Source organism: Echinops telfairi, unplaced genomic scaffold (assembly GCF_000313985.2).
Source record: "Echinops telfairi isolate 266 unplaced genomic scaffold, ASM31398v2 ScPeMD7_18;HRSCAF=68, whole genome shotgun sequence".
Lineage (NCBI taxonomy): Eukaryota > Metazoa > Chordata > Mammalia > Afrosoricida > Tenrecidae > Echinops > Echinops telfairi.
In genome coordinates, this window is record NW_022103915.1 from 24,187,554 (window position 1) to 24,203,769 (window position 16,216).

Consider the following 16,216-nt stretch of genomic DNA (forward strand, 5'->3'; position numbering starts at 1 on the left):
AAAATTCCAAAGTGGCATACATTCACTGTGGGAAACTTTTAGATGTTGTACAAATATATAATGTATGTTATATACATGAAAGGGCTTTAAAAACTTCGTGGAAAGATGGGATGACAAGATAATGGAATTTATCCATGAACTCTTTAAAGCCCTTTCATATCAAATACATGAATTTCTTGTTCCACTGGTGATCATTGTTCATAAAATTTATCATGCATTATTTGTAAAAAGTTTTGGCTGTTATCACACATGCTAAGATCTGATTTGCTAATTTTTTTTGAATCATGGATTTATTTACTTGTTTTATATTTCAAATTGTCTATTGGAAAGGAATTGTTAATATGTATAACAATGATGTTAAAATGAAAGTAAAATATTTTTAATTAACACTTATCAATGACAAAAGCAATCAATATTGCATGGGCTTCACATCTCAGGGTAGATTTGCATTCATTAGTTGTCTAGATTTGACCCAGTTTAATGTGATATGAGTCCATTATCAACTTTGATTATTCATTGAGGAAAAATTGATTTTATTTTAATTTTCTATAGGAGTGTCATGGTTTAAATAAAGATGTGACAATGTATCCAACTCTTTCTTCAATGGTTGGTCATTAATCGAACCTGAGGACTTGTTGATACTATGCTTGTGGTAACAGAGCATTAGTGACAATACACATGCATTCAGATGGATGTCAATCTACAGGTCTTGTTAAAGAGCTTCGGAATCAATATATTGAAAAACCAGGATGCAGATCCCCAGACAATGTTTTTGCTTTTGTTTAACCTCCCCTCATTAAATGCTAATGTTGAAGCTTTCCTAAAGATTATCTTTGTCATTTTGTATTTTCTTAATTAACACAAAGATTTAAGGCTTTCTGATATCTCAGAAGTAAATCTAATAGGAGACTATGATAAATATAATTTTTTTGTATTAGATGACATTGCTAATATTTTTCTTAGATATTAGAAATAGAAAAAAGGGAAGAAAGTATTAAATGAATACATTTTTTGAACTAATCCTTATTCTGAGACTAATGTCATCTTTTTAATTTCTTCTGAAATCTTGCTCACTTTCATTTACTTTTGTCCACAGTACCACACCCTCTCCCTGGGCTGCTAATAGGATACATTTCTGAAAGTGCACTTTCGGGGTTAAAGATATGTGCATTTGAAATTCATTGGGTATTGCTCAATTTTATAATTTAGTATTTTTATATTCTCCTTTAATGTCATCTGAAAATGAACATTTATTTCACCTTTAACCCAGAAGTATCGAAGGAGGCTTACTCTAACATTGAGGTTTATATTGAAGCTACTAACCTAGTTCTAACTGGCCTGAAGTGTGCATGTATTCACTTCTTTAAATATTAGATCCACACATTGAAACGCCTCTCCCCCACTGAAGTTTTTCTGGTTACATGTTTACTCAGGTAAGGATGATATTTCCCAGCCTCCTATGTAGAGAGGTGTGACCAGGTGACTAAATTTACAGTAAAATGATGTATTGCAACTTTTCAGTTATTTTCTTAAAGACAAGGACATTAAACAGGATGTTCCCAGTCCTCTTTTATGAAGGTTGAAATCCTCAAATCCTCAAGTGGCCTTCTCCCAAGGATGGCCGAGCAGTGGGTGAAAGGACCCTTAAATTCTGTCAGATTTGGGGAGCAGAGTCTCCTGCCAAGCTGCCCTGCTTTCTTCTGGACTGTCATAGGAGAGAGAAATCAACTTTTACCTTATTTAAACGGATGTATATTTAGCCTTTTTGAAGAAGCCCAGATTATACCCTAAGTAATACAGAAATATAGCATAGAAAATACTGTAAATCAGAACAAAGAAAGAAAACGAGAGATGTATTTTAGGTCCTTGGTTATTGCTGACTGGGTTGTAGTTGTGTGACAGGACGTTGCAGTTGCTTTCAGATGCTATCAAGTCCCGTACATCTCATAGCAATGCTAGGACCTGAAATGCATGGGGAACAGAGTGAAATGCTACCCGGTCCTGTGCCAGCCCCACAATTATTGCCAGGCTTGAATGCATTTTTGCAGCCACTGTGTCAATCCATCTCCCCGAGGAGCTCCCTCTTTTTCACGGACCCTCAGATTACCCAGCATGATCTCCTTCTCTGGGGTCTGGTGTCTCCTGCTAAATGTCCAAAGCCCAAATGAGTTGAAATCTTGCCATCCTCACTTCTTTTTTAAAAATCATTTTATTTGGGGCTGATACAACTCTTATCACAATCTATACATCCATCCATTGTGTCAAGCACATTTGTACATTTGTTGCCCTCACATTTTCTCTCCATTTAAACCCCCGACATTAGGTCCTCATTTTTCCCCTCCCTCCCCATTCCCACCTCCCTCATGAGCCCTTGATAATTTATTTATAAATTATTATTTTGTCATTTCTTACACTGTCTGATGTCTCCCTTCACCTACTTTACAGTTCTTCATCCCCAAGGGAGGAGGTTATATGTAGATCCTTGTGATCGGTTCCCCCTTTCTACCCCACCTTCTCTCCACCTTCCTGGTATTGCCACTCTCACCACTGGTCCTGAAGGGATCATCTGTCCTGGATTCCCTGTGTTTCCAGTTCCTATCTGTACCAGTGTACATCCTCTGGTCCAGCCAGATTTGTAAGGTAGAATTGGGATCATGATAGTGGGGGGGAGGAAGCATTTAAGAAGTAGAGGAAAATTATATGTTTCATCATTGCTACATTGCACCCTGACTGGCTCATCTCCTCCCCCCCGGAACCCTTCTGCAAGGGAATGTCCAATTGCCTACAGATACGTCTTGGGTCCCCACTCTGCACTCCCCCTCATTCACTATGATTTGATTTTTCGTTCTTTGATGTCTGATACCTGATCCCTCCGACAACTCGTGATCATACAGGCTGGTGTGCTTCTTGCATGTGGGCTTTGTTGCTAAGGAGCATTCTTGCTGTACTTGCTCAGGGATAGACTTGCTCTTCTGGCAGACTGCCGTACTTTCAAACATCTTCACTAACAATATAGTTCAACAGCATCAGTTCTTTTCTGGTCTTCCTTGTTCCTTGTTCAACTTGCTTATGCATATGAGATAATTGAATGTCTTGGATCAGGCACACCCATAATCCTCAAAATGACACTGCTACTCTTTCACACTTTAAAGAGATCCTGGGCAGAAGATTGCCCCAGCACAATATACCCTTTGATTTCTTGACTTTGGCTTTCATGAATGTTGATTGGATTCAAGTAAACTGAAATTCTTGACAACATCAATCTTCTTTCCATTTATCATGCTTTTGTCCATTCGTCTAGTGGTGAAGATTTTTTGCTTTCTTTACATTGTGCCGTATTCATACTGAACACTGCAGCCCTGGATCTGCATGACCTTTTTACCACCAGTTCTTCTCTCATATGCAAATTGTATACATGCAAGATTGAATCATGGGCATATCGAAGTTTGTTAATGAACCTCCTTTCTCCAACCTGAATGTCTCATTCTTTTCTCCATTTATCATGACCTTGTCTATTGACCTGAAGTGGGCTAGCACTAGAAAAAAGGGAAATATTCTGAGTATATTGATTGTATAATCAAGACTGCATGGATACTTCGGTAACCTTACAGAATGACTATAATTTTACCACTGTGAAACACATGAAATATTCAGCTCTTATTCAGTTTCAGTCATGTAGTTTTTGTATCTGTTATTTTTTGAGCACTTTCAGCTATCATATCTCATCATTTTATTTATAGCTTTTTTTTTCAGACTTCACTAAAACAGCACGGGTATTAATGTTTTTATCATGTTCACATGGCTGTACTAGACAATTTTCCAGCTCAGGAAGGACTGTCTCTGTCACATGATCAGTTTCAGCTGTACATGACAGAAAATTCAAATAATAGTTTATCTTAAAAATATATACTGTGTATATTCGAGCATAAGCTGACATGGATATCGGCCAAGGCACCTAACTTTACCACAAAAACTGCATAAAAAATGTGCTGAAAAACTCAGCTTATACAGGAGTATATACCGTAATTGTTATTTCTCTATTGTGGAAAGGTCTAGTTAGGGATGTCCAGGGATCCATGGAGTGCTCTACAAGGTAGCATGGACTTGGACTTTTGCCATCATGGTCATCTCGTGGCTTGCTGGAGAGAGATCATCTTCCTTGCTCACTCTACTGGTTTGGACAAGACTCAGTTCCTAATGCATCCATGGACTGAAGCCTCAGTTCTTCATAACCTGTTGGTCAGAGGTCTCTTCTTTCTGTTCCTGTAAGTGCTTCTCCATGGAGTATCTCGCAGTATGGCAGCCTGCTTTGGGAGAGCCCAGGAGAGAAAGAGGACGAGCCACACACAACTCAGTTTTTGTAAGGTGACCACATTTAAAGTGGGACACCATTGACTGGGGGTGGGGGTGGGATTCTTGATTAAAAATTTGGTCTATTTGGACCAAATAGGCTGTTCCCTAGCTTGCCTGCATTCTTTCCAAAAATCAGGACTTTTTAAAAATGCCCCAAAGCGGGACTGTCCCGCCAAAAGTGGGACGTCTGGTCACCTTAAGTTTTTGGTAAGTAGCGACAGTAGTTGCATGGCATCATTTTTACTGTGTTCTGTTCCTTGGAAGCAAGTCATTAGATCAAGCTGCTAACTCACGGGGAAGAGATGACACAGTACACGTCTACTAGGAAACGTGAAAACGTCTCAGTGAGCAAACACTCTGCAAACAGTCATTGCGTCACACCATGCACTAAGCAAGATGGTGGCGTAGCTTATGTCGAAATAGTTTTGACGTGGTTTCAGTGTTTGTTTAAGCTGGTTTAATTTTGATAGCATGCTAATAACAATCATAGCCTCCTTTCCTGAACTAGGCAAGTCGTTCAGCAGAGTGCCTTGAAGTTCTAGCTCCCTGTTCACTGTCAGTCTTCGAAAGACAGTTAACTTTTTGAGGATAGAGTTGGTGAATGTAGCTGTGGATTGCTGTTTTCCTGACTTCTCTCTAGTACGGTAACTGCAAATAGTTGTGGGAACAGGTTCGGCAGCAGGGGAGTGAGGGAGACGGAGCCACCGACCAATGCGTGTGCACACAGAATCCCAAGACCAGGCTCTGATGGGGCAGATCTATTGTATTGTTGTCTTTCTGCAGCTTATATAGGGCACATCAGCCAATCAAATGTTACCGCGCTTACTTCCTTGTTCTAAATTTTATCCTTATATGGTTATGAAATTGTGCTAATGAGGAAGAGGCAGGCCCACTCGAGAAGGCTGAGCAACATTCTGCGCTTTCTACGCTGTTCCTTCTTTATGCATTCTAACTCCACAGCCATTATCCCCACAGTTAGTGTTCCTTGCATGCTTCTTCAATGAACGCATGCAAACTGGCCTCTGTTGGGCCCGTTGTTTTCTCCAATGAGTTGTGTGATTTCTGATCAGCTTAAGTGATGTCCTGAATTTTCTTTTTAGATGATTTGTATAAAAATCCAGAAATTAGTAATGCCTATTGATTCAATAATCTCACTTCAAAGATTTTATCTTGAATTCGGAGGGTTTTTATATCGTAGGGTTTGTCACAGCACATAATAATAAGAATAAAAAGATAATTGTTATCCCAGTAATCAGTCAGTATGGAATTAAAAGAAACAAAATGAGAAATATTATATACCTAAAATTTCCTTGTTATTACCTCTCTAAGCATTTAGAGTAGGCACCCACTGACATTGAGTCAAATTCCAGATCAGAGCAACCCGGGGTAGGGTTTCCTAGGCTGCAGTGCTTTATGGGAGCAGGCAGCTTCATCTTTCTTCTGTAGAGTGGCTGCTGGGTTTGAACTGCTGGCCTTGAGGTTTGCAGTCCAACACCTATTTAGCATCACCAGCAAAGCTCCTTAATATGGAATTACATTAAAAATTTTCAGAAAACTCTGTAATTGTTAAGAGCAATGATATCGATTAACTTGTGATTCATAATACATTTTTGAACTGCCAAAATAAAAAAAATACTGTATAATATATGATTTTGTTAAAGAAATGTCATGCAGACAAGCTTGCGTAGAAAAATACCTGAAGTGTACAACGTTATATAAAACAGTGTTTTTCTCTGGACGGGCAGATACTTTTTTAGTCTATATCTTTTTTTTTTCACTTTCCTTTTTTTATTTAATCATTTTATTGGGGCTCATACAATTCATCACAATACATAGATCAATTGTGTAAAGCACACCTATACATTTGTTGCCCTCATCATTCCCAAAATTCGCTTTTCTCTTGGGTTCCTGGAATCAGCTCGTTTTCCTTTTTTCCCCTCCCGCTGCTATATCATTATTTTTGACAGTCACTGCTCTTTATTACTGTTCATACTCAGAGTGAACAAAAAAGGTAATTTCATTTTTTTTCAAGTGTTGACTTAATTAACATTCTTTTTTCTGCCATAGCGAGAATTATATTCATTTCAGATGCAATAGTAAGTTGATTACTAGAATATTAGGATTGATTTTAGGATAAATTAGGAGCATGATGTTGAAGAGTATTTACAGTTTCTAGTGTAACAGTTTGAATATAAAAATAAATGCCATTTTAAGTACCAGAAGTTGTATATCTAAGACTCATAGGCATTATAACAGAGTAGAAACTACTATTTTTAATTGAATATTTTTATTCATCTTTTATTGCTCAAATAAACATGTTTTTGCCAGTGGTTTTTTTGGGAGAAGACACATTTTTTAAGATATATATTTTTTTAAAAAGATATTTTATCATAAAATGCAGCTGCTTTAAGTATATAAAGATTTTTAGTAAATTTTCTGCAGCCCTCATCATAACCCAATTTTTAGAACATTTCTGTCGCGCACATAGGAGCCGTGGCGGCGTAGTGTGTTACACGATGGACTGCTAACCACAACGTCAGCAGCTTGGATCCATCAGTTTCTCTGTGGGAGAGACGTACGGCTTCCATAACCAGTCTTGGAAACACACAGGGCAGTTCTACTCTGTCCTAGGGGACTGCTATGTGTGGGCGTGGACTGGATGGCTTTATTTGTTTGTTTCTTTTTAGAGTTTTATCACCGCAATAAAACCCTAAACTAGGACTTTTCCTGATTCTCTATCAAAGATAGAATGGGTGACAAAAGAGTTCTTATAACAGGAATATATTTATTGTTTCTGTAACGTGAATATTCTATGTTACCTGCACCCACTGCATGCATATCAAGTTGTGTATTTTTATTTAGAAGACTTATAATGATACAAGTGGAATATGTTTGAGTTTTCAGAACTTTTAGTAGAGAAGTTTTGCATTAGAGGCAAAATTCCTCTCATGTGTGTTTTGAGAGTCCCAGGTAAATTGGTTTGACTTTAGGTTTTGATCTCTTACAGCTGGTTCATTTTTAGCAGATGACAGTGGAAAAGATCGACAAACCACTGAAAACACCTCTTAATTATTCGCTGCATGTAAACTTCAAGACCTTTCTAGGCAGGTCATGCTCGTCAATAATTAGAAGGAAAAACAACTAAATAGACAGTTTATCATTAATCTGATAGTAGATTCATTTGGCAAAATTGGTATTTTCCTTGTAAGTCACCAGAGGGTGCTCCTTTCTAGTAGATTACTTAATTTTCTTTTCTTTATTAATCCTTTTATAGAGAGCTTGTACAGATATCATAACAATCCATAATTCAGTTAGGTCAAGCATAGTTGTACAGTTGCTGCTACAATCAGTTTCCTAACATTTTTTTCTTCTTGAACTCCTTTTATCTCCTTACTCCTCCACATTACCTACCCCCCAGGAGTCCTTATTGTTATTATATATTACTATTATGTTTTGCCATATCTTACCCCATCCAATAAATCTATTCCCCGACAATTCTGTTGTCCGCTCCCCTCTGTCCTAGGGAATTATTATATTAGACTATGAAAAATTTGAAGCAGTTGCTGGTTTCTAGATATGGATTACTTGGAGACTGTTGCTTTCTTTTGTGACCTCCAGGGTTTTGTTGTTGTTGTTAGTGCTTTAATATAAAAACTCTCTCACTCTCATATACTTGATTCCAACTCAGCGAGCCTGTAGGACAGGGTTGAACTGCCCGTGTGGGCAGTTACCGAGACTCTAGCTCTTTGGGGAGTAGAAAGCCTCGTCTTTCTCCCAGTCTTTCATAGAGTGTCCTTAAAAGGGATTCTACAAGCAAGTCGGTCTTAACTGATTCCAGCAGTAGCACATGTCGGGTAAAATATCTTCCAAGTCAAGTTTATTCTTGCTTACTGGCAGCTTGATAATGACCTTCCTTCTGTGCATTTATGTTAAGGTTTCAGACCGGGTCGAGCGGCGGCTTCAGGAAATCGAAAGAGAGATGCGCACCGAGAGAGAACTGGTGGAAAAACGGCAGGACCAGCTGGGCCTGATGTCCTTGCAGCTACAGGAGGTTTGTGAAAATCCCCTCCTCAGAGGGTTACTCAATGTTCTGTAGCTCTTTAAACAGTGTGCAACATTTTTTACCTGCAACAGCGTAATTTAACACATGGGAAGGCCAGTGGAATGGCTGTTAATACTGTCTATGGAATCAGGTTTTAGTGGTTTCAGACCCAGAGCCTACAGTTTCTTAACTTCACTAGTTTCCTCATCAGTAAAATTTACAGTGTCTGCCTCTGCAGACTGGTGTGAGGATAAATGAATTAAAGATGGCAATGCACCTAGTGCTTGGGATGGGCTCAGAGCATGTTGACCCGAAATACAACTGTTCAGCTTCAGTTCCCCTGGCATGAACTAGACCAGGAACTAGGATGGCCCCTGGGGCAAAGCCTACTGGTACTTATTTTTGTAAAGAAAATGTTATTGGAACATAGCCACACCCAGTCACTTAGACATTGTCTGCTCTCCTGTTATCACAGCACAAGAGTACGTACTTGAGAAAGATGTTGTACAGCCCACAACGCCCGGAAGGTCAACTCTGGACCTTAGTAGAGAGAGTTTTCCAATCTCGCTACTAGATGATCATTATGCTAATTCAAAATGGTGGGTGGTTAGAGCCATTTAAATAAGCTTTTAGTTTTGAAATTTCAGTGGAAACCTTAGAACATGGAATTTCTGTGCATATAATCACTCACCTACATGCCCCCCCCCCCATTCACAGTTTGCAGTACTTTATCATTCTTTTTGTCTCTCTCCATATATATGTAATTTTGTTTTCTGAATGTGAGTAAGTTGAACACATGATATCTATAAATACTTCTGCTTCTCAGTAATTTGGTCGGTGTTGCCCCAAACCACCATCCTCTTCCAGAATCACAGTATAATGACCAAAATCAGGGATGTAACATCAGTACAATAATGTGATGGAATCTACTCCAGTTTCACCACTAACGCTCTTTAGTGGCCCAGGGGACAATGTAGGCCCATGCTGGGTATCTGGCTGTCGTGCTTCTTTCGTCTCCTTTAATTTGGAGTAGTTCTTCAGATGGCCTCTCTGTCATTCGTGACCTTGATAACTGTGAGGAATAGTGGCCGGGTATTTTGTACAGGGATGCTGTTTTGCGGTTGTTGACTTTTTATGCCTGGAGTCAGGCTATGCACTTTGGCAGGAAACCCAGAGAGTCGGCGATGTGTTCTTCCCAGCAGGCATGTGATGTCGATTTGTCTCATTACTGCTGGAAATGCTGAACAATTGTGGTGTTAGGGGCCTGCCAGCTTTGTCCACTGTAGAGTTCCTAGGTTTTCCTTTGAACGAATTATTTTATGGGGATATTACGCATTAAGTATTTTATGGGGAGATTCCCTGAGATTTGAAAATATTCTATTTCTCATCCACTAAGTTATATTATTATTTAGTAGTATTGAGGCTTACCTTGAACAATTCCTATTACAAGTAGAACCAGATGACATTTTTCCTAATTCCATCGTTCCTTCTAATTTGGAACATTTGTACTTGTAATTCTATGACAAAGAGTCCTCCCTTTTCCTTTGTTTATTTATCCCTCTCTCTGTTTCTATTTATTGATATGAGGAGCTCTGGTGGCCTAGTGGGTTGTGTGTTGGGCTGCTAAGCAGAAGGTCAGCAGTTTGCAACCACCAGGGTACCTTGGGAGAAAGATAAGGTTTTCTGGTGCCGTAAAGGTTTACAGCCTCAGAGACCCACAGGGACCGTTCTACTGTGCTTTTCGGGCAGCTGTGAGTCAGAATCCCCACCGTCGCAGTGACGGAGATTTTTGGACCCATATTGATAGGAGACCCCTGGCAGCACAGTGAGTGAGTGGTTATGGCGAACTTAAAGGTCACGAGTTTGACCCCAGCAGCTGTTCTGTGGCAGAAAGATGTGATGGTGCGCCTCTGTGAAAACTTACAGCCCTGGACACAAACACGACGGGGCCGTTGGAAGGAACGTGATGGCAAAGGGATATTGATATGGTCTCGAGTTGCCCTGTTTACTATAAAATCTAATAATTATGAAACAAGAAAACCAAATTATTAAAAGGAAAAGGAAGTATTATTTTCATGGAATTGTTTGCTCTAAAACTTATGTACTCATGTGCTTGTAGATCATTAACCTTTATGAAATGGCAGAAATTTTATTTTATGCATTAAGAGAGACTGCCGATCGAAAACCCGGAGTAGAAATGGTAACGCTAAAATTTAGAATGAAAATGGATGGAAAAATCAGCTTTTGTTTTCTAAAATTCCGTTTTCCTCCATTACACAAAAGGTAGTATATCTTTCTTAATTGGTAATTAACTTTGAAGTGGATACTTTGTGGAATAATTAGATGCAACTTGTGGGTAGCTTTTCTTTCTTTCTTTTTAAAAAAACATCCTTGATTTTTTAATATATTTTTTTTCTTGAAGCAAATTGTATCTTGTGATCATAAGAATAGAACTGAAGAGACAATTGTTCTTTTTTTGCAAAAGAAAATTAGAGAAATTTTCTGTACTTACATTCTTCTCTCCGCAGAATGCACAAAATTACAAAGAAAGGGAAGATTGCTCCCCCCCTTGTTCTTGAGAAACCAGACCCTGAGTATTTGCATTGTAATCATCAATTTGACTGAGAGCTTGAGCTATGATTTGGAATTTAATCTCCGACAATACAATAGAAAATCGCTATTGATAAGAAATATTTAATTTCTTATTTTGTCACTTTAGGGAGTGCTCCATAAGCTTTTAGAAGGTGGTTTTAGATTAAATGGTAGAGACTGGGGAGGAATGATCTCACCTGATGCATTTTCCTACTCTAAAATTAAGTGGCACCGACTTTTCTGGAAAGGTCATGTTAAGGGGCAAAAGCTCCACTTTCTGTTTGATATTCAAAATACTTGAGGGAAATACCTGTACTGTATGATAAGAGTAGTTGATTTAATTTTAAATTTCTGGTTGTGATGAGCAATTGAATCTAGAGGCAATTAAGTACAAATCAGAGTTGGATTTTATTCCTGTCTGTTAGGGTCCAGAGCCTATAGACTTGTAGTCACAGCACCCTCCTGTCTTCCTCTTGTAGAGGTCAACGTTAGGGAAGATTGTGGCATTTAAAAGTTGTCTATCGATTGAGAGAACTCATTTCGAATTGCAGGAATATCAGAGATTTCTAGGTATTGTCCCAGAACAGAGAAGAAATCTGTGGTCTTGACTAACCTTGCTTCTTGTTCGTCATATATGAGGTCCTCGGGTTCTTGGAGTTCTCTCTGATCCTCTGGAACTGAAAACATAGAATGAATCATTGTAAATTGGTTGGGGAAAAATGTCTCTTCTTGCATATAGTTTTTAAAATTGCTCATTCTTTTCTTTGTCTCCTGCTCTGAGTAAAAGGACTTACTCCTGAAGCCACTTCATTTTTTGAGCCTGTGTCCTTGGAATGTCAGATTTTAAAAAACCTGGTGAGATTGTTAGACCTTGTATATCACATTTTAAACAACCTTTTTTTTGATTTGGTTATTTGGAAACAACCTTGTTCTCTCTTTTCCAAGAGAGGCGAGTACTCTAATACACTGAGCTCGCACCAATCAAAATCAAATCGTGTTATGCTTGTAACCATCTGTCAGCCTTACCTTGTTGGACCACTGTACAAAAATCCAAGTGCTTACTTAATATTAGGCTACATCCTCCCAAAATCAAACCAAACTTAGTGCCATTGGTCGATGCCAACACTCATAGATTAACAGCTTGACAATAACCTTCTGATGGCTACTTCCATTTAGAAGAGGGAGGGAGGGAGGCCTGCGGGACTCAGGGATCAGAGCCCAAGTCACAACTCCCTTGCATTTTCAGTTGTCTAAAATCTTAGATAATGCTTCTAATGCTTGACTATTTTATCTTGTAAATTTCTGATTTACCTTTTACTATCTGTTTCATTTAGATTGACGCTAGTCCTTGCCTCCAATAGAATTACATGAGAGGAAAGACATAAATGCTTTGTGTATGTGAGGGTGCTGCAGTAAACAGTAATGAAGGGCCCTATCTGATCTCTTCTGGCTCCCTATTGCTATAAAGCAGGGGCAGATGAACCTCCACAGTTCATCCTCCTTTACCTATTCTTACACCAACCGTTCCTCCCATGATCCGCACTGCATCCATGCTGGACTCGATGATTACTTCAGTGGCCACACAGAACTCACAGACAACACTCACAATTAAAGGGCTTCTTAGGGAAGTTAATAGGTTACCACAAGTCGGGATCCGCAAACAGTAAGGATGCAGTCATTAGTCTCCTTAACCAGCAGCCGAATCTCTCTCTAGTTCTCAGTCTCCTAGCACATTGTCCCTTGGCCTTTGCCTCCATGGGCCAGGGAGCCAGCCTGCCTGTCTCACTGTGCCACGGTTCTGTAGTCTTGGGCCAGATAAGGAGAAGGTATCCCAGAGCTTTACAATCAAGACAGAACAAGGAACACTCAGAGCCTGCGCTGTAGTTTCTAATCCTTGGGGAAGAAGCCCCAGGGTTCACCTCTTTGCTAGGCCCATATGGAGAGAGGAATTGCAAAAAGGGTGAAAAACAGAAAAGTTTATCTTCTTAGATCAGCAGAGGGTCCAAAGCGCTTTATATCACAACTGGACAACTATGGCCAGCCTGGTGAGTAGGAAGATGTGTGTAGCCAAACAACCTTCTGAAATTCCTAGTCTAGTGTTCATGTTCTTCACAGGGTGAAGCTGATACTGTACTACTTAGCTGGTGCTTGCTTGGAACCATACTATACTCTTTTAAATGTTAATCCCATTGACTATTTTTCTTTCTTTTTTCAAAGATGACTGTTTTTTTTCCACTGTGCATTTGTGGTGATACATATTTTATGTTTGTACATTTGTGGTGATACATATTTTATGAGGTTTTTTCAATTTGTTCCTACATGATTACTGTTAATCGCTATCTCTTGGTATGTTGTCACTTTCATTATACTTGTCTTTGTACAGTTTGCAGTTCTGGCACTTGGCTGCATAGTATACCAAAACAAAAAACACTCACTGTCACTGATTCCATTCTGACTCATAGAGACCCTATAGGGCAAGGCAGGACAGCCCTGTGTGTTTCTGAGACTGTAACTCTTTTTTTTTTGTTTTTTGGGGGGGGGTTATTTCAGCTCTTTTTTATTCTTACAGCTCTAATAACAATCCATACATTAAATATATCAAGCATATTTGTACATATGTTGCCATCATTTTTTTTTTCATTTTTTAAAAACATTTTATTAGGGGCTCATACAACTGTTATCACAATCCATACACACATCAATTATGTAAAGCGCATTTGCACATCATTCTCAAAACATTTTCTCTCCACTTAAACCCCCAACATTAGGTCCTCATTTTTCCCCTCCCTCCCCGCTCCCCCCTCCCTCATGAGCCCTTGATAGTTTATAAATTGGTATTTTGTCATATCTTGCCCTGTCCGATGTCTCCCTTCGCCCACTTTTCGGTTGTCTGTCCCCCAGGGAGGAGGTCACATATAGTTCCTTGTAATGAGTTCCCTCTTTCCTACCCATTCTCCCTTTACCCTCCCTGTTTCGCCACTCACACCACTGGTCCTGTAGGGCTCATCTTCCCTGGATTCCCTGTATTTTCAGTTCCTGTCTGTACCAGTGTACCTCCTCTGGTCTAGCCAGACTTGCAAGGTCGAATTCGAGTCATGGTAGAGGGAGCGGGGAGGAAACCTTTAGGAACTAGAGGAAAGTTGTATTTCTCATCGTTGTTACATTGCACCCTGACTGGCTCATCTCCTCCCCAAGACCCCTTTGCAAGGGGATCTCCAGTGGCCTACTAATGGGCTTTGGATCTCCACTCTGCACTCCCCCCATCATTCACTATGGTAAGATTTTTTGTTCTGATGATGCCTTACACCTGATCCCTTCAACACCTCGTGGTTGCATAGGCTGGTGTGCTTCTTCCACGTGGGCTTTGTTGCTTCTGAGCTTGATGGCCGAGAAAGCCCTATCTGTCTTCAGGGGAGCAGCTGGTAGGTTTGAACTGTTGAACTTGCAGTTAGCAGTCTAATGCATAATCCATACACCACCAGGGTTCCTCTGAGAAAGTGCAATTATGAAAAAAATTTATAAGTGCATTAGTGGCCATATTAGTGTTATTTTGTTACTATGTTTAGCTGGTTTTATTTCTCATGTGCTTATTTTAACATTTCCATTTAATATTTGGTATAAGTACTATATGAATATATGAATCTGTATTATATATTACACAATGTATAGTATATAGGACATATTATAAAAATATATAAGTAAATGTGGGCATATCATAAATGCCCACAGAAACTCTCTTCTTTAAAGGTTCATGCCATCGGTCTGTCCATCTATATATCACCTAATAATTTTATTTTCTTCTCTTTCTCTCCTCAGTCAATTTCTTGGCTCCCTAAAAAAGTGATAATCAGTATTTTTAATCTAGCTTATATGTATGTTTTCCTTTGTGCTTTAAAGTATCACAGATAGATATCTACATATCTCTATCTACTTGCCTACCTGTCTGTCTATCAATCTGTTTATTACCAATGACCAAGAAAATGGCATAGGACTGGGCCGTGTTTTGCTCTGCTATAATAAGCTTATCATGAGTCAGAGCCGACTCAGTGACCACCATTGAGTACCACAGTACCATGTAAACATACTTTTCTATGCACTGGGAAACCGTAAAGTCTGTGTGACTTGCTTTATTGCAGTAGTCTGGAGCAGAACTGACAATATGTTTCTGAAGTATGCCTGTGTCTCTGTCCCTCTCCCTGTGTATGTGTGTACTGACCGGCAGTGTTTCCGAGAGATGCCTTTACATGTAAATATACTGGTTTTCCAATGCATATAAAAAGGATGTGAGTGCTATACTGTAGCCTATTAAGTGTTTAGTAGCATTATGGACGCTTGACATTATTGTGAGAATTGCCAAAATGTGACCAAGAGGAAAGAAGTGAGCACATATGTTGGAAAACTGGTGCTGATAGACTTGTTCAATGCAGGAGTGCCAGAAATCTTCAATTTGTAAAAAATGCATTATGCACCAAGTGCAATCAAATGGGTCTGTCTGTCTCTCACTCTCTCTACACACACACACACACACACACACACACACACGTATTTTTTTAACATGAGTACATATTAGACCTTGGAGAAATTGAATGACAAGATAATGGAGTTTTTCATCTACTTTTTGCAGCCCTACCTTGTCCCCTCTTTTGTTGTCTTTCAATCACCAATCCCGTGTGAAGATTTCTCTAATTAGCTTTTGTAAAAATATTTTTTCATAGATTGAATCTTTGATAGTAGGTGTCCCCAGACTATTTTTCTAAAAGGTCTTCACACTTCTCATTTCCATCAGCAGTGGTTTCACTCCTATTCTCACTGACAGCTGTGGCTACAATTCTTTTTCATGTTTGCAGTCTGCTGGCTACAGAGATGGGACTTTGCACTCTCATCAACAGTTAGTGTCTCGGACATCACAGGAGCCGTTCCACCCTGCCATATAGGGTTCCTCTGAGTTGGCATTGACTCCATAGCAGTTAGTTTGGTTTTGGGGTTTGAATGGGTATAAAGCGTTACCTCATCTTTGTGTTTTCTTAAATTTATCTGTTATGAATATCTTTGCCCATCTTTATTAAGATTTTTTGTTCTGATGATGCCTTACACCTGATCCCTTCGACACCTCGTGGTTGCATAGGCTGGTGTGCGTCTTCCATGTGGGCTTTGTTGCTTCTGAGCTTGATGGCCGCTTGATTACCTTCAAGCCTTTAAGACCCCAGATGCTATACTTTTTGATAGCCG

At 39.3% G+C, this 16,216-nt stretch overlaps 1 protein-coding gene across 1 annotated transcript in view; it reads left to right on the top strand.

The window, feature by feature from the left end:
- CEP128 (centrosomal protein 128) overlaps positions 1–16,216 on the top strand; it is a 446,899-nt gene that overhangs the window by 38,729 nt on the left and 391,954 nt on the right. The window contains exon 7 of the mRNA XM_030884984.2: positions 8,288–8,404. Within this exon, the coding sequence (XP_030740844.1) occupies positions 8,288–8,404 (117 nt within the window). The remainder of the gene's footprint in view (positions 1–8,287; positions 8,405–16,216) is intronic.